Source organism: Bufo gargarizans, chromosome 4 (assembly GCF_014858855.1).
Source record: "Bufo gargarizans isolate SCDJY-AF-19 chromosome 4, ASM1485885v1, whole genome shotgun sequence".
In the NCBI taxonomy this organism is placed as follows: domain Eukaryota; kingdom Metazoa; phylum Chordata; class Amphibia; order Anura; family Bufonidae; genus Bufo; species Bufo gargarizans.
Window position 1 is genome coordinate 377,201,624 of NC_058083.1, and position 22,244 is coordinate 377,223,867.

A 22,244-nucleotide genomic window follows, 5' to 3' on the forward strand; every position below is an offset into this window, starting at 1 on the left:
AGACATACCCCCTACCTTATAAATAAACCTGACCTGGGCGCCATTTTACATTCAGTCTTTTGCCAAACACTATTGGAACAAATAATTTCTAGTGGTGTGATTAACCAGTTGTCCCCCCAAAAAACTGATTGAAGCAGGGGTGTTCTATACCAATACTATACGTTCTATATAGTGCATTTAGGTACCGCAAAACTTTTCTGCGGTTTTGCTGCGTTACCGCATCTACACAAAGTGAAAAGCACTATTTGAAGATATAATTTCCACTGGTGTGATTTACCAGTTGCCCCCCCCTTCCCCCCAAAAAAACTGATTGAAGCAGGGGTGTTATATACCAATATATACCAGTATATAGTAATTCAACACGTGACGAGTCAACCACGTTTGATTGAATTTGCTGGGGACGATATCTGATATCCCCAAGTCGGCCTTTGTCACCCTGTTTGGCTTGTACCAATTTAAGGTCGTGCCATTCGGGATGAAACACACCCCAGCCACGTTCCAACACTTGGTGGATAGACTCAATGATGACTTCCAGGATTTTGCTTGTGTGTACCTGGATGACATTGCGATCTATAGCGAGTCCTGGGAGGAACACTTGAGGCATGTGAGGGCAGTGCTGGATCAGATTCGGGCGGCTAGCCTGACTCTGAAACCAGACAAATGTCATATAGGTATGGCGGAGGTCCAGTATTTAGGCCACCAGGTCGAGTGTGGGTGGCAATGGCCAGAGCCCGCCAAGAAAGAAGATGTCGCTAACTGACCAAGACCCAGGTCCTGGCCTTCCTGGGGACAGCAGGGTATTACAGACAGTTTGTACCAGACTACAGCACGCTAGCTAAGCCCCTGACTGACCTCACAAAAAAGTACCTTTCCAGACAGGTCCTGTGGTCTACCGCCTGTTAAACTGCTTTTCAAGCCTTGAAAGATGCTCTTGTACATGCTCCTGTGTTGGCTGCTCCAGTCCCTAACAAACGTTTTACAGTCCACACAGACACTTCCATGTTCGGACTGGGGGAAGTTCTAAGCCAAGTGAGAGAGGACGTAGGAGAAAACCCGGTTGCTTACATCAGCCGCAAACTACTGCCCTGGGAAGTGAGCTATGCGGCAGTTGAAAAGGAGTGTTTGGCTTTGGTGTGGGCACTGAACAAACTCACCCCCTACTTGTATGGGCGAGAATTCATGTTAGTCACGGACCACAACCTCTTGGTTTGGTTAAACAAGGTGGCCGGAGACAACGGACGATTATTGAGATGGAGCCTAGCACTACAGCCGTATAACTTTAACATCCAGTACCGCCCCGGGAAAGAGAACAGTAACGCTGATGGGCTGTCCCGCCAGACTGAACTCACTCCTTAATCTGTCATCCAGGCAAAGTTCACTGCTCCTGACATGTTTGTTTTAATAGCTTCATGCATTCCCCATGTAATAACAATTCTGGAGCATCTATTCTTATGGCTCTATGTTGTGCCATTCCTTTATTATTTCTACTAGAAGTTATGAATGAATTGCTATTAGCCTTCAGTAAGGGTACAAGTTGGGGGTGTGTACCTGGTAAGACTCACTCTATCCAATCAGTGCTGCCATTTTCAGACTTTGCAGGTACACCCCCCCCCCCCAACTTGTTACCTCCCCTCTGAACCCTTACTGAAGGCTAATAGCAATTCATTCATAACGTCTAGTAGAAATAATAAAGGAACAGCACATCATAGAGCCATGAGAATAGATGCTCCAGAATTGTTATTACAGGGGGAATGCATGACACTATGAAAACAGACATGTCAGGAGTGGTGAAAGGTCCGCTTTAACAAAGTTTGTAAAATCAGCTTTGAATAATTTGAGGGTTGTAGTTTCTAAAATGGTGTCATTTATGGTTTATTTCTACAAACCGGATTCCCAAAAAGTTGGGACACTAAACAAATTGTGAATGAAAACTGAATGCAAAGATGTGGAGATGGCAAATGTCAATATTTTATTTGTAATAGAACGTAGATGACAGATCAAACGTTTAATCTAAGTAAATGTATAATTTTAAAGGACAAATACGTTGATTCAAATTTTCACGGTGTGCAACAAATCCCCAAAAAGTTGGGACAAGTAGGAATAAGAGGCTGGAAAAAATAAATTTGAGCATAACGAAGAGCTGGAAGACCAATTAACACTAATTTGGTCAATTGGCAACATGATTGGGTATAAAAGGAGCTTCTCAGAGTGGCAGTGTCTCTTGTCAGTGAACACAATCCACCTTGACATCCGCCGTTGCCAGCTGAAACTCTACAGTGCAAAGAACAAACCATTTCTAAGCAAGATCCACAAGCTCAGGCGTTTTCACTGGGCCAGGGATAATTTAAAATGGAGTGTGGCAAAATGGAAGACTGTTCTGTGGTCAGAGGAGTCACGATTCAAAGTTCTTTTTGGAAATCTGGGACGCCATGTCATCCGGACCAAAGAGGACAAGGACAACCCAAGTTGTTATCAACGCTCAGTTCAGAAGCCTGCATCTCTGATGGTATGGGGTTGCATGAGTGTGTGTGGCATGGGCAGCTTGCATGTCTGGAAAGGCACCATCAATGCAGAAAAATATATTCAGGTTCTAGAACAACATAGGCTCCCATCCAGACGTCATCTCTTTCAGGGAAAACCCTGCATTTTTCAACAAGATAATGCCAGACCACATTCTGCATCAATCACAACATCATGGCTGCGTAGGAGAAGGATCCGGGTACTGAAATGGCCAGTCTGCAGTCCAGATCTTTCACCTATAGAGAACATTTGGCGCATCATAAAGAGGAAGGTGCAACAAAGAAGGCCCAAGACGATTGAACAGTTAGAGGCCTGTATTAGACAAGAATGGGAGAGCATTCCTATTTCTAAATTTGAGAAACTGGTCTCCTCGGTCCCCAGACGTCTGTTGAGTGTTGTAAGAAGAAGGGGAGATGCCACACAGTGGTGAAAATGGCCTTGTCCCAACTTTTTGGGGATTTGTTGACACCATGAAATTCTGATTCAACATATTTTTCCCTTAAAATGGTACATTTTCTCAGTTTAAACTTTTGTTCCATGATTTATGTTCTATTCTGAATAAAATATTAGAAGTTGGCACCTCCACATCATTGCACTCAGTTTTTATTCACGATTTGTATAGTGTCCCAACTTTTTGGGAATCCAGTTTGTATTATGTAAGCCCCTCAAAGTGACTTCATAACTGAATCGGTCCTTAAAAATGGGGCTTTTGTATTTTTTTTAAACATTTTAAATATGGCTTCTAAAATTCTAATCCTTTTAAAGTCCTTAAAGGCATTCTGTCAGCTAGGTTTAGCCTATAGAGCTCTGGACATGCGCTGCTAGATCGCCACCAGCAAGTCCACAATCTAAAATTTCCATAGTTCTGATCGCTTTCATTCAACCAAAAAACGATATTATGTATATGCAAATGAGGCTAGTAAGGAGCCCAAGGGGCTTTTACCAATGTACCCAGCCATGCCCACTGTGAAGGAGCCCAGCAACGCCCTGCATTCTCTGAGTCTCCTCCTTACTCCCCGACACCACAGAGTTGAAGCAATGTAATCTCGCGCATGCGCGAGTATGACCCGACATAGCCATGCGCAATATTACGGCAATTCAACTATGTGAAATCAGGGGAGTAAGGAGCAGATTCAGAGAATGCGGGAGGTGCTGGACTCCTTCACAGTGGGCATGGCTTGGCTCCTGAAACATTGGTAACAGACCCTTGGGCTCCTTACTAGCATAATTTGCATATATATAAAATCGTTTTTTTTTTATTGAATAAAAGCATTTAGAGTTATGGAAAATGTAGATTGTGGATATGCTAGTGGTGATCTAGCAGCACATGTCCTCAGCTCTATAGGTTCAAAGTAGCTGATGGAATCCCTTTAAAAAACTAAAATGACATTTACAAAATGATGCCAACATAAAGTAGACATCTGATGAATGTAAAAAAAAAAAAATTTTTTGCAATATCATTATTAGTGTTGAGTGAATCAAAGTTAATGAAGTGGAATTCGATCTGAATCTCAGGAAAATTCGATGAGTCACAAATCTGAACTTTTTGGCTCTTTGTGGTAACAAATCAAATTTTTCTAAAATGGCTGCTGGACATGTTACAAAGTGAAAGCAAGCAGCCCGGGAATGAGGGATCACCCATAATGCCATTCAGCCAGAAAATCAGCAGATAGCTACCCCCTGTGATGTCACAGCCCTATAAAAAGCTTCACCCTGCCTGGTCGCCACTATTTTATTGTTCAGGGAGAGAGGTGACAGGCGCTAGGGACAGTGATTAAGAAAGCGTTTATTTCTAAAATTTTAGTTTGGAACAGTTCAGGGACTGCACAGGGACAGTGTAGGGAGATAATAGGGAGACTTAGGGAGAGCGCAGGGGCTAATAGAACAGTGCCCCCGTTGATTAATAAATAAGCAATACTATAATAGCATTTTTTTCTAATAGGGGTTAAAAAGCTGTCTAATACTACTGCTATTGTGGTGTCCACATTGTTTCATACATACGTAATTCTATAATGTCTTGATTCTGTAATTGGGATGAAATAGCGCTCTAAATATTTTTTCACATATTTGGTTTTATAGCTTGCGTTTTAGATAAGGAATTCCATTAGGCCTTGATTCTGTAATTGGGGTGACATTGTGCTCTACTTTTTCACGTATTTGGTTTTAAACCTTGTGTTATAGATAAGGAATTTCAATAGGCCTTGATTCTTCAATTGGGGTGAAATAGTGATTTTTTTTTGCGTATTTGGTTTCACACCTTGTGTTATAGATAAGAAATTCCATTAGGCCTTGATTCTGTAAGTGGGGTGAAATAGCGTTCGAACATTCCTGATTTTGGGGTGTTCACATTGTTTTATACATAAATAATTTCATTAGGCCTTTATTCTGTAATTGGAGTGAAAAAGTGGTCTGATGTACAATATGTTTTTTTACATAAGTAATTACACTAGGCCTTATTTCTGTAGTTGGGGTGAAAAAGTGGTCTAATACTACTGCTTTTAGGTTGTTCATATTGTTTTATACATAAGTAATTCCATTAGGCTTTATTTCTGTAATTGGGGTGAAATAGCGTTCTAATACTACAGATTTTGGGGTGTTCACATTGTTTTATACTTAAGTAATTCCATTAGGCCTTGATTCTCTAATTGAAGTGAAAAAGTGGTCTGATACTACTGCAATTGGAGTGTCCACATTGTTTTATACATAAGTAATTCCATTAGGCCTTGATTCCCTAATTGCAATGAAAAAGCGGTCTAACACTACTGCTATTTCACACTTACAGTTACTGTACAGTATGTCAGACAGACAGGTGCCAGGGCCTTCCAAAATAACGGTCAGGGGCCAAAAGGTTTCTGGAGCTGGCAGAAGTAGCAGCAGAAGAAGGGGTGGTGCTAGATGCAGTCACAGCAACCGATCAGAGTGCCAGTGTGATCCAGTGGTCATGTTTTGACCAGCAATCTTGCTGTCCTTGAATGGTTGACTCAGTCTTCAACATCATCTTAAGTGACATAAGACACCCCCAGCCAGGAGTTGGTGGGTTCCCCTGACACCACTCTTAGTTGACATGGCCCAGGAACAAGCTCTGTGCCCCCACCTGTCCTGAACTTGCCTCTTTCTTTTTCTGTTCCTTCTGCTCAGGAAGTATTATATGCTGCCGGCTCTGCTCCGCTTTTCAGCAAGGATGAGCTTATTGAGGACAGTCAGCAGCTACTGCTCAGTCAAGATTTGGAGGAGAGATCCGTTGCTTCCTCCTGTAGACGGGCAAGTAGTGACGATGAGAGTCATGTGGGAGCAGGTGTTGCGAGTGGTCAGGCACTGGAGAGGGTGACATTAGTGACATGCAAACTGTAGTAGATGATGATGTAGCCGATAGCACGTGAGAGCCAGGTGAAGAGGGGGCTTCATCATCATCAGGGAGTGAGGGTGACAGCGGCCATGATTCAGCAGGGTGGCAGCAGTGTGAGATCTTGAGCCTAACGTGCCCGGAGTAGACCGTCTGCTACCCAGGAGCCTACCTGCCTGGAAACAACTAGCGGAGTAGATATCAGAGTGGCTATGTGTAGAATCTGTGAAAGAAGGTGAAGCGTGGTCAGACTGCCAATGTTGACATCACCGCCCTGCTTCAACACATGGAGCATCACTCTAAAGAAGCCTGGGAAAACTGTGGGGCTCATGTTGTGGTACAGCCTGAGGTATCTCCTAGTGGCCTGCAACTCTTTTTCCAGCAGTCAAGGCTCAACAGAATGTGCTTCTTTCCCATCATCTTCTGGTCCTGATGCTCCTCCTTCTACTACTACTCCTTGTCATTCTTTTCACAGCAATCGATCAGGAAGGCGATTGCAAAAAGACAATGGCGGGATGGGGTCTGGGCGTCTAGGAAGATGGCAGCGTGAAAGATGAGCTCCGCCACCACGCGATAACTAGGAGGCATATAAGCAAAGGGATCGAATCCCATGGGGAAGAATTTGCTCCCCAAGAAGCCCAAGAAAACACTGGGACCCAGATTAAGGAGCACAGCTAACAATGAGTACTTGAGAAGAGGTAACGCTGCTCCGTCTTCTGACTGCGGCCTCTACCAGCCATCCGCCATTATAGTTTAAGAAGCGTGGGATCGCGAGCGCAACCCCTGCTGCAAGACTCCCCACGGAGCGCTCCTCATCAGGCAGCCATATTGCTCCTTTGCCCCACTGCAGGGGAATTTATCCCTGGCTCTACCACCCAGGCTTTAGGGGACATTACAGAGGCAGTATTGAAGCCTCGTGGTCGAGCACATCTGAGCGATGCCATGCAGCCCAAACCAACAACCAAACGCTTAGGGCAAGCAGCCACGCCATCGTAGTGTCGACGCAACTGGAATGACCCCCCCCTGGGGATGCCACAGAGTTGTCAAAGTCCGCAGAGAGGAATGATGGGGAAATTATAAACTGGGAACAGTTATCAGATCCAGTGGAGGATGGAGGAGAAGGCGCTTTGCAGTCGACACAGACCTCCATCATGCTTCATAACACTCTACAACATCTCACTACCAGAGAGGACATTAAGGCCTTAATAGCAGAGGTGAGAAGAACTTGTAAATCAGAAATATCTTTTTTGCGTCAAGATTTTAAGCAGATGTCAGCTCACATTGACTCTATTGAAACTGGGCATGATGATACTCGCAGATACATCGTTCATCTACCTGTTACTCCCGAAATATAAAAGACAACACCCGATACCTGGAAGATCTAGACAACAGAGGGCGCAGAAAAAATATACAAATCAGAGGACTAACTGAATCTGAATGAGATGAAAATTTGCACAACATACTAGGAGAATTATTCAACATCATATTGGACTCTCAATCACCCCAGGTTATCAAGCTAGATCGGGCACATAGGGAATTGCGCCCCAAAAATTCCTCCACACAACCCCGAGATATAATCTGCTGTGTGCACAACTTTCAACTCAAAGAATCCATCTTAGCTAAAGCCCTCTTGCTACTATTGGTACTTCGAGAATTAACAAATATTTAGAATTTAGGGCTATATCCTCGTAATCGCGAATATTTGATTTTTTTGTTTATCAGTACCCATGATCCCTCACTGCTTCTTGCTTGTAGGCCAATGAGAAGGTTGCAATATCTTTGACTTTAGGAGTAGTGTTGATTGTGAATTTTTGTATCGCTAATTTTTAGCGCAAATTTTCCGATTGCCGATTTTCACAATCAAGAAAATAATGACGATATCAGGAATTCGCAAATATATGACGAATATTCGCCCAAATATTCACAAAATATAGTGAATTTGAATATTGCCCCTGCCACTCATCACTACATTAGACAGTTTTAGCCACTTCTCTGCTCTTCTTCCCCTACATAGAAAATATCCCTCACACACAGCCCCAGCAATTCCAAAAATAAGTAGCATTTAATGACTCCCGCCCCCTCCCCTTCCCTCCAATATCCTTCTCAACTGTCTAGATCAAGTTACAACTGAATGCTTCTGTGAATTTAGAAGTAGGGATGAATAAATTAACAATGTCTGGGCAGCTTCAATATAAGATCACTGATCTAATAGTGAAGCATAAATTGAGATGAGATACTGGCTTGGCTATAATTAGAGATGAGCGGATCGAAGCTTGACAAAGTGGAATTCAATCCGAATTTCAGGAAAAATTTGATTCGCAATGAATTTGAATTTCCTCGCATTTAGTGGTAACGAATCGCAAATTTTACTAAAATGGCGGCTACACATGTGAGGACTAAGGGAAAGGAACTCTGGGAAGGCAGGATCACCCAGATTGACATGCCTGCATGCAGCCAATCAGCAGCCAGCCAGCCCTGTGATGTCAGAGCCATATAAATATGGCAGCCATTTTAGATTATGCCATTTTCCAGCGTTCAGATTGCAGGGACAGACGTGTAAAGGCGCTAGGGACTGCAATTGGAAAAATCTAATTGTGGAAAAAAAGACAGAAAAAACGATTTATAAGTGCAGGGAAAGATTATTTGGGAATCAAATAGCCATTAGACAGCTGTCATTCCTGCTATTTGTTATTGGGCTGCAAGTGCTATATTGAAAAGCCTTTAGAGGCTTATATCTTAGTATCTTTAGTATCTTATATCAGTGCTACAAGAAAAATATATATGCATTTCTCTTCTGCAGTTATTTCTGGTGAAAGCATATAGGGGCTTATTTCAGCAAAAAATAAATAAAAAAATATACGCACTGCACTGTTGCAGTTATTTGTGGTGAAAGTGCATAGGGGCATAGGGGCATATTTCAGTACTACAAGAAAAATATATACGCACTTCACTCTAAGTTTTTTCTGGTCAAAGCGTATATGGTCGTATTCCGGTACAACAAGAAAAATATATTCTCAGTGCATTTCTGCAGTTAATTCCACTGAAAGCGTATAGTGGCCTATTTCATTCTAACAAGAAAACTATATTCTCAGTTCACTTCTGCAGTTATTTCTGTTGAAAGTGTATAGGGGCGTATTACAGTAAAAAAAGAAAAATATATACGCACTGCACTGTTGCAGTTATTTCTATAGAAAGCATATAGGGGCGTATTTCAGTACTACAAGAAAAATTTATTCTCAGTGCATTTCTGCATTTAATTCTGGTGAAAGCGAATAGTGGCCTATTTCAGTCCAACAAGAAAAATATATTTTCAGTTCACTTCTGCAATAATTTCTGTTGAAAGCGTATGGGGAGTATTACAGTAAAAAAAGAAAAAATATATACCCACTTCACTGGTGCACTTAATTGTGGCAAAAGCATTCAGTGGCCTATTTCAGTGCAGAAAGAAAAATATATATGCACTTCACTGGTGCATTTGTTTCTGCTAAAAGCATTTACTGGCCTATTTCAGTACAAAAAGAAAAATATATTCTCAGTTCATATCGGCGGTTATAGGTGTTGAAAGCATAGCTGGGAGTTAGCAAGGTGGCAGCAGTGGGAGGTCGGGAGCCAAACGTGCCAGGGGTAGAGCACCTGCTTCACAGCAGCCTAACTACCCGGGAAGTAGTGGTGCAGGCGTTCACTGAAGTAGCGGCAGTAGCAGTCAGTCAGTGCGGCGGTTATGTGTTATTTTGTATTTAAGTACAAAAAGAAAAATACCTTCTCAGTTCACATTAGTGGCGGTTATATGTCTTGAAAGCGTTTAGTGGCCTATTTCAGTACAAACAGAAAAATACATTCTCAGTTCACGTTGGCGCCGGTTATATGTATTGAAAGCATTTAGTGGCCTATTTCAGTACAAAAAGAAAAATATTTTCTCAGTTCAAGTCAGTGGTGGTTACATGTGGTAAAATCTCTGTGATGTCTCCATGATAAATCTGCAGCATGGGGCCCCGTGTGGCTTCTACACACTTTCAAAATCATCCTTCAGCAGAGTGAATAGATGCCAGATGGCCACTGGCCAGAACGCTCCATGACCTCTCAGGAGCTGCTGTCTGGAGCAGTGGTTCATTTCTGAGACGTCTGTATAATACGGGTGGAATCCGAACACCCTCTCCATCTCCATGCTCCGTTATATGTGTTAAAATCTTAATTGACGTATTTTGATCACAGTTATATGTGGTAAAACCTTTTGTGACATTTTTGGGTGGAAAAACTAAAAATTGTATTCAGGGTTCAGCGCTGCAGTTATATGTGGTAAAATCTTTTGTGACGTATTTTGGTGGAAAAACAAATCTTATTCAGGGTTCAGAGCTATACTTATATTCAGTAAAATCTTTACTGATGTTGTAGGAAGGCACAAGTGGCCGTCATTGATGGAAAGTATGTGTCACTGAGATTCTTTGCCTCGGTGAGGTAAGAGCCAGTAGTTTTAAGTGTCAGTGGCAGCTAGTGCTGACTGACACAGTTTTTTGTTAGTATGGTTGTAAAGTCGATCAGGGCTGGCTCTCACTGGGAGTAGCCAAAGTGCCGGGTGGGTGGCTTCTCCCAACGCTCTAGGCTGGGTCTTTTTGCCCTATATCAGGCATGCTCAACCTGCGACCCTCCAGCTGTTGCAAAACTACAACTCCCAGCATGCCCGAACAGCCTACAGCTATCAGCCTACAGCAGGGTATTGTGGGAGTTGTAGTTTTACAACAGCTGGAGGGCCGCAGGTTGAGCATGCCTGGCCTATATAAAAAACCCAGCCAGCAGTCTCAGCTGGGTGTGGTTTATCCTCCATCTGACATAGAAGCTGGGGAGTCTCTGTGTTTTGGGACCTGTGAAGTTGTGCCGTGCTAAAGGGCTGAGAGCCGCATGACGGGAAACAGGCCCCTAAAGCCTCCTGTGGACTGCGGGTGGAAAACTGCTAAACAGGTGAAGATTTGGTTCTATGGACATTGCATGGTGTGTACAAACACCAAGACTGTGAACAGTCATTTTTGTTTTTCCCTATGTGTGAATAAACAAACTGTTTAAGATAAAGACTTTCTGATTGCCTCTATACTGCATCCACTAGCCTGTCGACCAGAGAAAAACCCCACAATGTATTTAGGTGGAAAAACACATTTTAATCAGCGTTAACCGCTGCAGGTAAAATCTTTAGTGGCGTATTTCGGTGGAAAAACTATTCTTATTCAGTGTTCTGCACTGTAGTAATATGCGGTAAAATCTTTTGCAATGTATTTCGGTGGAAAAACAAACTTTAATCAGCGTTCAGCACTGCAGTTCTATGCAGTAAAATCTTTAGTGACGTATTTCGGTGGAAAAACTATTCTTATTCAGCGTTCAGCGCTGTAGTAATATGCGGTAAAATCTTTTGCAATGTATTTCGGTGGAAAAACAAACTTTAATCAGCGTTCAGCGCTGTAGTAATATGTGGTAAAATCTTTATAAAAGTTTGTTGGTTTAAAAACAAAATTAATTCAGTGGTCAGCATTGCGGTTATATGTGGTAAAATCTTTAATAAAGTATTTTGGTAGAAAATCTAAATTTATTCAGCGGTCAGCGCTGCGGTCATATGCAGTAAAATCTTTAGTGACGTATCTTGATGAACTTCATGACTCTTCCGGGCTTAAAGCTATCTTGATGCTTTTTCTTCATGCTGCTGTCACCTCCAGACTCTGTTGGTGCGCCACTCTGTGGCCTACTGATGCTGCTGCAACCTCCAGACTCTGTCATTGTGGCAATCGGTGGCCTTCTCATACTGCTGCCAACTTCAGACTCGGTCATTGTGCCACTCGGTATCCTTCTCCTAATGCTGCTGCTCCTGCCACCACCTCCAGACTCTATCGTTGTGCCACTCTGTGGCCTACTCATGCTGCTGCCACCTCCAGACTCGGTCTTTGTGCCACTCTGTGGCCTATTCATGCTGCTGCCACCTCCAAACTTGGTCTTTGTGCCACTCTGTGACCTATTCATGCTGCTGCCACCTCCAAACTCAGTCATTGTGCCACTCTGTGGCCTACTGATGCTGCTCCCACCTCCAGACTCGGTCATTGTGCCACTCGGTGGCCTTCTCATACTGCTGCCAACTCCAGACGTGGTAATTGTGCCACTTTGTGGCCTTCTTGTAATGCTGCTGCCATCTGCAGACTCTGTCATTGTGCCACTCTGTGGCCTACTCATGCTGCTGCCACCTCCAGACTCAGTCTTTGTGCCACTCTGTGGCCTATTCATGCTGCTGCCACCTCCAGAATCAGTCATTGTGCCACTCTGTGGCCTAGTGATGCTGCTGCCAATTTCAGACATGGTCATTGTGCCACTCGGACGCCTTCTCGTAATGCTGCTGCCACCTACAGACTGACATTGTGCCACTATGTGGCCTACTCATTCTGCTGCCACCTGTAGACTCTGTCATTGTGCCACTTTGTGGCCTACTCATGCAGCTGCCACCTCCAGACTCTGTTTTTGTGCCACTTGGTGGCCTCCTCATACTGCTTCCACCGCCAGACCCTGTCATTGAGGCACTCTGTGGTCTCTTCAAGCTGCTTCCACCTCACCACTATGTCATAGGTCCACTCTGTGGACTTCTCATGCTGTTCCCACCCTTCCCCACTTCATGACTGGTCCACTATTTTGGCTTTCTGCCTGGCTGACATCATCATCATTTATTTGACACTTATTCTGATCTGTCAGAAGGAAGGATAAATGAGACGCACAACGGATCCTGTCTGTGCAGCAGCTGTAAGGCCTGTATGGTCCCATCAGAATTGGCTTATGATTTGGTAGGATTATATTACACAGATATGAGCCGTTGGGATTTAAGGTACCTAGAGTTGGAAAAGACAATTTTGGAATAATGGTCACCTTTAATATTTAACTTTTATTATTATTGATAAAATAAATGCCCTAAAATGAGGTGCAGAATTGTAATGAGCAGGGTGGAGCCACCCTACTCTTGGTGAGTATACTGCGACTCTAGGGAGGGGGGGAGGAAAGGGGGGGAGGGATGCTGGGTCTCAGCCCCTATTAGCGCCCTAATAAAGGAGCCCTGTTCCCGTTCACCACCACCTCCTAACAAAAGCCCTCAGTTCTCCCTAAGCAGTGCTCTGACTGCCCAGCTTCGTCCTGACAGGGAGCAAGTGAGGGGGGAGGGTAGTCCCTAGATGTCGTTGTGATTTTATTGCAGGTGGTGTACCACAACGACATCTAGGGACTACCCTCCCCCCTCACTTGCTCCCTGTCAGGACGAAGCTGGGCAGTCAGAGCACTGCTTAGGGAGAACTGAGGGCTTTTGTTAGGAGGTGGTGGTGAACGGGAACAGGGCTCCTTTATTAGGGCGCTAATAGGGGCTGAGACCCAGCATCCCTCCCCCCCTTTCCTCCCCCCCTCCCTAGAGTCGCAGTATACTCACCAAGAGTAGGGTGGCTCCACCCTGCTCATTACAATTCTGCACCTCATTTTAGGGCATTTATTTTATCAATAATAATAAAAGTTAAATATTAAAGGTGACCATTATTCCAAAATTGTCTTATGATTTGGTAGCCTAAAGCAGGAGTGGGTAGAAAACACAGAAGACATGCAACTATTTGGTTCATGTGTCATCTCTGTTTTAGATCCACACCTGTTTTTTTTTTTTCTTTTTGGGCATTAGCAATGACCAATGATTGCAAATCATTACACCGACCAAACAACAGAAAACTTGGGCGCCATTAAGTCTTACAAGGCTAAACCCTCAATTAAGGATCTTAGTAGAATCTTAGTTCTCAGTTTTATTTCTTTACTTTTATTTCTTCACTTTTATTTGCTTTCTTTTTTTTTCATGAACGCTTGTTCATTTGCAATATTAGATGGTTCCATTCTATATCTCTCATGGGACCCTCGCCATACATAACAATATATGGTTATGATACTTTACATACAGATGTGTCCATACTTAACTGATCACTTATCTCAACACGTCCTGAGATGTGTGTCACAAAATGACGTTATATCTAAATTGTATAAATTGCAATACAATGTTCAGACAGCAGGTGGCGCATTGGGTTACTAGCTAATACCTGAACATACAGTAAGATCAAGACCTGGTAATGGAATTACAACTGTGAAATTTGGCTGGGTTCACATCACATCTTTATTTTTCATTTAACATATATAAAAAATATATTGTATACATTAAACAAATCCCTCCGAAGGATTGCTCTTTTTTTTTTTTTTTTTTACTGTGCAATGATTACCATATATTTTGACCTGTGCCATTACATAGTAACATAGTATATAAGGCCGAAAAAATACATTTGTCCATTCAGTTTGGCCTGTCATCCTGCAAGTTGATCCAGAGAAAGGCAAATAATTATAATTATATATGTCGTATACTATGATTTAGATACACTTGGTGTCAGTATACAGTGCTAGTCTAGTAATATATTTATTATATTCAAAATAACACACCAACCACAGTATTATGCAGAGATTATTATATACATTTAACAGTCCTATTACATGTTACAAATGTACAAAATACAATTCGGACACATTGGGTGTCAGTATATATCACAATTTTTGCATGACATTTAAAATATTTATTGATTAATGATTGTCTGATGAGCTATGTATCTAATCCAATCATATGTGATACTGTCCTCTTAGCTGTTAACCTAATCCTAACATGTATGATACTGTCTGCTGAGCCAATGTATCAAATTCTATCATGTGTGATACTGTGCTGTGAGCTGTGTATCTAATCCTACCATATGCAGTACCATCTGCTGAGCTGTGCATCTAATCCTATCATGTGTAATAATGTCCTTTCAGCTTTGTATGTAATGCTATCATGTGTGATACCGCATGATGAGATGTGTATCTAATTCTACCATGTGTGATACTGTCCTTTGAGTTTCGTATCTAATCCTGTCATGTGTGATACTGCATAGAGCTGTGTATCTAATTCTGCCATGTGTGATGCTGTCTGCTGAGCTGCTAAACTGTGTAGCTAATAGTGTCATGTGTGATAATGTTTGCTGAACTGCTGCATCTAATCCTTTTACATAGTGGAAGGAGCAGGGTCCAAGCAGCACAGAGGATTTCAGAAGAGTAGTGTGCTGATCTTTGGGGGTGGGTCACAAGCTGAGAGTTACATAGTGGAAGGAGCAGGATCCCCAGCAGCACAGATTATTTCAGGAGAGGAGTGTGCTGAGCTGTGTATCTAACCCTATCATGTGTAATAGTCTGCATAGCTGTGTATCTAATCCTAGCAGGTGTGATACTGTATATGAAGCTATTGTATGTATCTGTATAGAGTGTAATACAGAGATAAGGAGCTCTGCTTTATGTACATACACTCCTGAGCGGCCACTGTTGAGATAGGAGAGGTGGGGGAGGTCCTGCTGTATTTCAGTCCCCCCCCCCCCCATCCCCCTTTCTCACAGAAGATAATCTTCTGTCCGGATGTGATGTGTGTAGTGAATAATAATAATAATAATAATAATATTTATATAGCGCCACTACATTACTTAGCACTATACAATTCAGAGGGTTCATGTACAAAACAAAAGATATGACAAAGTTTCCAGCTAATATACAACTAAAACACTAGGAGTGAGGCCCCTGCTTACAATCTATAAGGAAGTAGGGGCAGTGGTGCACCGACGGGAGGAAGGGTCCAGCGGGTCTAGACCCCCCTTAGAACAACCAGCGAATATATATATATATATATATATATATTTTTATCCCTCAGTGCCGCACCGCCGATCACCACAGGCAGCACGGCCCTGGTTCTAGTTGATGGCGGCGGTGGGGGGTAGTGAGAGATGAGCGCTTCCATTGTGGAAGCGCTCATCTCCATATTCATCTGCATTGCTGTCTTTAGGACAGCGATACAGATGCCTGTGCTGCGACGGGGCAGGGGAGGGAGAGGCGTCTCCCTTCCCTGTTCTTCTGATAGGACGCAGGCACTAATGCCTGCGGCCTATCAGAGGCCGGCTCACGCGACTCGATGACGTAATTATCATTGCGCTGCCTGAGCCGGGCAGCACACAGCTGGGGACACAGGCCGGAGGAGGCCTGCATAGCATCACTGCTGATGAAGGTAAGTATTAGTGGGATTTTTTGGGGGGGAGCTGACACTATGGGGGCATCTGATATTTCTTACAGCCCCATTTTTGGGGGGATGGCACTCTGGGGGAATTTATTTCTTGCCCATTTTGGGGTGGAGCACTATAGGGGCATCTGGTGGCTCTAAAGGGGCTTGTTTTATTGGCACATTATGGGGCACTATAGGGAGCGTGGCACCATGGGGCATCTGGTGGCACTATAGGGGCATTATTTGGGGGCACTATGGGGAAGTGGGGGCTCTAATGGGGCATTTTTTATTGGCACATTATGGGGGCATTATGGCATCTGGTGGCACTAAGGGGGCATTTTTTACTGGCACATTATGGGAGACACTATAGGGGAGAGCTGCACTATGGGGGAGTGGAGCACAATTGGGGCATCTGGTGGCACTAAGAGGCATTTTTTACTGGCACATTATGGGGAAAAGGAGCACTATAGGGGCATCTGCTGGGGGCACAAAAAGGGACATTTTCTTACTGGTATATTATGGGGGACACTATGGGGAAGCACTATGAGGGCATTTACTGGGGCACTATATAGGAGTATTTTATACTGGCATACATTATGGGGGCATCAGCTGAACTGTGGGCTCTAAGCAGCGTTATTTCATGTACTGTCATATTATAAGAAGAATTATTACTACTAGAGGGTATTATGGGGAGCTTTACTACTACTGGGGGGCTATGAGGTACATGATTACTAGTATGGGTACTATAGGGGCATTATTACTACTAAGTGTGGTCTGGCAGATAATTATCTCTATTGGTGGGATTTTGGAGAGGACTGCTACTTTGGGGGGGGGGGGGGGCGGGGCACCCTGGCACAGTATCAGTTTAGCACTATTATTTTTAGGGGACATTATCTTTATACTGTTAGTATCTAGGCTCAGTTATTTTTTAGAGCACTGTGTGCCAATAATTGTTGAAGGGGGCACTATCTATGTGGTAGTAGTTTTTCCAAGGGGACTGTTTCTGCAGTATAGTATTGGGAGTAGCAGGAAAGAGTGTTCAGAAGATGTGAAGGGGAAATATGGGAAACTAATGTCTGTTTGTCAATCTCTACAGAGACAGGAGATGGCTGAAAAATCATCATGGCGGTCTGGTCTGAATGGAGAAGATGAGGAAAGAGAAAGTCTACAACAAAGGTGACATCACTGGATGTAAGAGGTATGTGGCGCTATGTAAGAGAAGAGATGTTCCGGCACCTCCCCCTGCCATTTGCAGAAGGAGGATTCAGAGCTGGGTGAGGACGGACAAGGTGGGCAGCAGGCCACGGGCGGGTGGCAGATGGTGGGGGGGAACCACAGGCCTTGTGCAGGATCTGGGGAGGTAGGAGAGCAGAGAAGATTACTGGCTGTAGCCTGCTGTTGTTTATTGTATAATGTGAAGCAGGCAGTGCAACCATGACAGGCCCTCCCCTCTTCGTATGATGTGTAGAGACAGGCCTCAAAAATAGAATTTCAGCTGTACAGTGTTTGTTGGGAGTGGCCTATTATATGTAGGAGGGGCTTTTAATAATGGGAGGGGCTAAAACATTTGAATCCCGGCAGAAACTTTTCTGAAATACAGGCTAAATTAGATTTAAATACACTGGGGTGTCCCCAAGCGATGACTCCATATATGAACATAGAGTCAGAGCAAGGACTCCTAAGCCGCGGACTTACACTTCCATCTGTTCCTCAAGATACAACCTTCCTCTCTAGAGGAGATTTTAAGAATGAAATAGAACAGAAAACCTGGGAATTTAAAATTTGTCACTGTTTAACAAAATTCCCACCTCCCTCAGTTCCACTCCCAACCATTAGGATTAGATACATAGCTTAGAAGACAGTATCACACAGGATAGGATTAGATACAAAGCCCAGCAGACAGTATCACACATTATAGGATTAGATACACAACTCAGCAGACAGTATCACACAGGATAGGATTAGATATGCAGCTTAGCAGAAAGTATCACACATGATAGGATTAGATGCACGGATCAGCAGGCAGTATCACACATGATAAGATTAGATACATAGCTCAGCAGGCAGTTTCACACATGATAGCATTATATACCCAGTTTAGCAGACAGTATCACACATGATATGATTAGATACACAGCTCAACAGGCAGCATCACACATGATAGGATTAGATACATAGCTCAGCAGACAGTATCACTCATGATATGATTAGATATCAGTAGACAGTATCACACATGATAGGATTAGATATGCAGATCAGCAGGCAGTTTCACACATCAAAGGATTATATACACTGCTCAGCAGACGGTATCACACATGATATAATTAAATACGCAGCTCAGCAGGCAGTATCAAATATAATAGGATTAGATATGCAGTATAGTAGACAGTATCACACGTGATGTTTGGATTCTGGATTTAGTGTTGATGTATTCTCATGTGTTTGACTTTCGCAACATTCTCAATAGATCTCACCATTTAGCTGTGTCTGCCGATAAAAATCTCATATCTGAGACCAGCTCTGTTCTCGAAACAGAAGAAAAAGCAGCCTGAGCAATAATCTAAATGTGGAGCACTGATTATGATGTGTATTTGTGTATTATAGTCATTTAGAGTTTAGTTACAGTCTGGCAATATTATGTTGTTTTGCTGTTAGGACAAAATTGACACCACTAACAGTTTGGAGATCAGGTAAGAGTGGACGCATCTGTACATAGAAGATTGACTGTAACATTGATAATTTGGTGTCTGCGCTAATCTGCAGGATATGTTGTCTCTTATTGTTGACAAATAACAATAAAGAACCATTGAAACAGAAATTATCAACTTAGAATTTTTACACTGTCATTTCCAATTTGCTATGTTTAGAAATAACAGTCTATACAGGATCCATTAATTTTGTCTGTACTTCTTGACTAGCTGCAGCTACCAATTTTGCAAGTATAATTGCATTACTCCTTTGGAAGCCTCATCCAGATCAGCTGGCTGTGTTCTTTATATTTCCTGCTTTATGGGGAATGGCAGATGCCGTCTGGCAGACTCAAACTAATTGTAAGTATTTAAGTATCATTTTTGTTATATTGGATTGCCACTAGAAACTCATAATACAAAAATAAATAATGTGAAGCTTACCAAGAGGTCCAATAGTATTGAAGTTGGGTGCCTTGGTATATATCATATACCAAAAAGAACTAAAAAAATGAAAAATGCAAACATTACCACTGGTAATTTACCAGCTCTCCGGACAAAAAAATTGCATGGGGTATTAAAGATAAATGTATTAACCACAATCGTGTAATAGAGCAGTCTAAACAGATCTACGGTATGTCAAATGATATTTGTTAATCTATTTGAACGCATAGAGGACCAGCGCCGTACATGTACTGCGGGCTGATTGGGCGGGTGCAGGGGCTGCGCTCATCCGGTCAGCGGCACGGACCCAGCAGTCACTGACAGCCAGGCCCCGGCTGCATACCAATGCTGGCGTATTAACCCTTCGTATGCCGCGGTCAAAGCTGACTCTGGCATGCAGAGGGTTTTGCGGAGGGTACGGGTTCCCCCCGCTTCCCCATTGGGCTGGGTTTCGCAGGCAGGCTGTCAGCATAAAAACTGACAGGCAATGCATTACAATACAGGATATATTGTAATGCATTGCAGAGGGGATCAGACCCCAGAAGTTAAAAAAAGTCTTTTTCATAATAAAAAAAAGTTTCAAGTAAAAAAAAAAGCCCCTTTCCCAAAATAAAACACATAAAATTGTAAAAAAATAATAATATATATATATAAAAAAACAGACATATTGGGTATTGCCACATCCGTAATGACCGGTTCAATAAACATACTACATGATTCACCCCCTCACCTGAATGCCATAGAAAATGCTATGTAAAAAAAGCTATTTCTTGTCACCTTACATCACAAAAGTATAATACCAAGTGATCAAATAGTCATATGCACCCTAAAATAATACCAATCAAACTGTAATATCATCCCGAAAAAAAATGATCACCTACATAAGACAATCGCTCCCAAAAAGCAAAAAAAAAACTGTGGCTTCAGAATATGGAGACACTTAAAAATCTTTTTTCTTTTCAAAAATACTTTTTGTTATGTAAAACTGAAACAAACTACCAAAAAATCATGTCATATTTAGTATTGTCGCGTCCATAACAACCTGATCTAAAAAAGGAAAAAATGATCTAACCTGTCAGATGAACATTGTAAAAAAACAAAAATTAAAATGGTGCCAAAACAGCAATTTAATGTTACTTTACCTCACAAAGAAGTGTTGTATAGAGCAACAAAAATATGTACCCTAAATGGTACCAAAAAAACTTCCACCTTATGCTTCCACATTATGACCCCCTTTCCAAAATGGGGTCACTAGAGTTTCTACTCTAGGGGTGCATTAGAGGGTCTTCAAATGTGATATGGCAACTTAAAATTATCCCAGTGAAATCTGCCCTCCAAAAACCATACGGCGCTCCTCATCCTCATGTCATCTTTTCCTGTAATTCTTGTGGAACACCTAAAGGTTTAACAAAGTTTGCAAAACCTTGAGGGGTGTAGTTTAAAAAAAATTGGGGCATTTTGGGTGGTTTCTATTATGTGAGCCCCTCAGTGATTTCATAACTGAACTGGTCCTTAAAAAAGTGGGTTTTGGAAATTTTCTGAAAAATTTCAAGATTTCCTTCTAAACTTCTAAGCCATCTAACGCCATCAAAAAATAAAATGGCATTCACAAAATGATCCAAACATAAGGTAGACATATGTGAAATGTAAAGTAATAACTATTACATGAGGTATCACTATCTGTTTTAGAAGCAGAGAAATTTAAATGTAGAAAGTTGAAAAAAATTCTAATTTTTTGGTAAATTTGGGATTTTTTTTATAAATAAAAATGAAAAATATTGACTGGAATTTACCACTATCATGAAGTACAATCACGAGAAAGCAATCTCAGTATGGCTTGGGGATAAGTAAAAGCATTCCAAAGATATTAGCACATAAAGTGACACATGTCAAATAAAATAAAAAATGGCCAGGTACTTAAGGTGAAAAATGGCAGGGTCCTGAAAGGGTTAATTGATATCATACAAAAATTCAACATGACACTGTTGAGACTTATTCTTACCCAGGGACCCTGCCTCAATTTTCTGTGATTTGCTTTGTGAGAGGTCAGCTGCCTCTAGCTTAAATATTCTCATGTAAGGCTGCATTCACACAGTGTTTGGCCAGTTTTCATTCAGTTATTTCCATCAATTATTGTGAGCCAAAACCAGTTTCAGGTTAAAAACACAGAACAGGGGCTATACTTTTGAATTTTGCTGATCTCTCTGGAGTGTTGGTCTCACAGGGGAATAAGATATGGTTCATGGAAGTAGGAGCTCTTTCAAGTGCTTCTTCATTCCCCCACTATCAGAACAGGAACTATCCTCTCTTTACTCTGTCTCACTAGACTTGGAAGTCCCCCTCCAGTCAGGAGGTAGGACCAGACCACTCCTACCACGAGGGGAGGAACAGAGTGGTTAGCCCTGTTTCTGCCACCCAAAACATGAAATGCATAACATATTACATAACAACAAAATAATTTGCAGATAACCCCAGGGCTGTGGTACTGCACATCAAGTACTTATTTTAATCACACATTTGAATTGTTGTCCAATTTTTGCTAAAAATCAATGTTTGCTGCAAAGTTATATGAAGGTGTACATGGTGGTCAACAGTCTGTCAAGGCAACTGCAATCAATAGGTTGCCTGCTTTCAGGAAATGTAGGTTTTTAGGGTGCACTTACTTTTCAATGGCTGTTATCCCTGTATTTTATAGGGTGCTACTTAACATTTCCAGCTTAAAACCACATTTTTTGTTTCTACTTCTGGTGATTTTATGAAGATATTGTAAGAAGGAACAAGGGGCCGTCATTGACGGAAGATACGTGTCACCAAGGTTCTTGGGCTCGGTGGGGTAAGAACCGGGTTTTTCCCTGAAGTGTCAGTTTTGCAGTTGCAGTCTGACACTTCAGCTGTTAGTATGGCTTTAAAGCCGATCCGGGACGGTTCTTATTGGGAGCAGCCAAAGAGCAGGGTGGGTGGCTGTTCCCCACGGTTCCAGGCCGGGTTTTGTCTGGGATATAAAAACCCAGCCAGCACGTTCAGCTGGTGTGGATTATCCTCCATGACAGAAGCTGTGGAGGCTGTGTCTTGAGACACTGAGGCCATCTATTTATAAGAGCTGCATGCTGGGGAAACAGGCCTCTATAGCCTGCTGTGGACTGCGGGT

The 22,244-nt window shown here is 42.4% G+C and overlaps 1 protein-coding gene across 1 annotated transcript in view; it reads left to right on the forward strand.

Annotated features, from left to right (window-relative positions):
- LOC122936338 (protein unc-93 homolog A-like) overlaps nucleotides 1-22,244 on the forward strand; it is a 411,461-nt gene that overhangs the window by 346,122 nt on the left and 43,095 nt on the right. Inside the window, exon 7 of the mRNA XM_044292489.1 lies at nucleotides 18,884-19,015. Within this exon, the coding sequence (XP_044148424.1) occupies nucleotides 18,884-19,015 (132 nt within the window). The remainder of the gene's footprint in view (nucleotides 1-18,883; nucleotides 19,016-22,244) is intronic.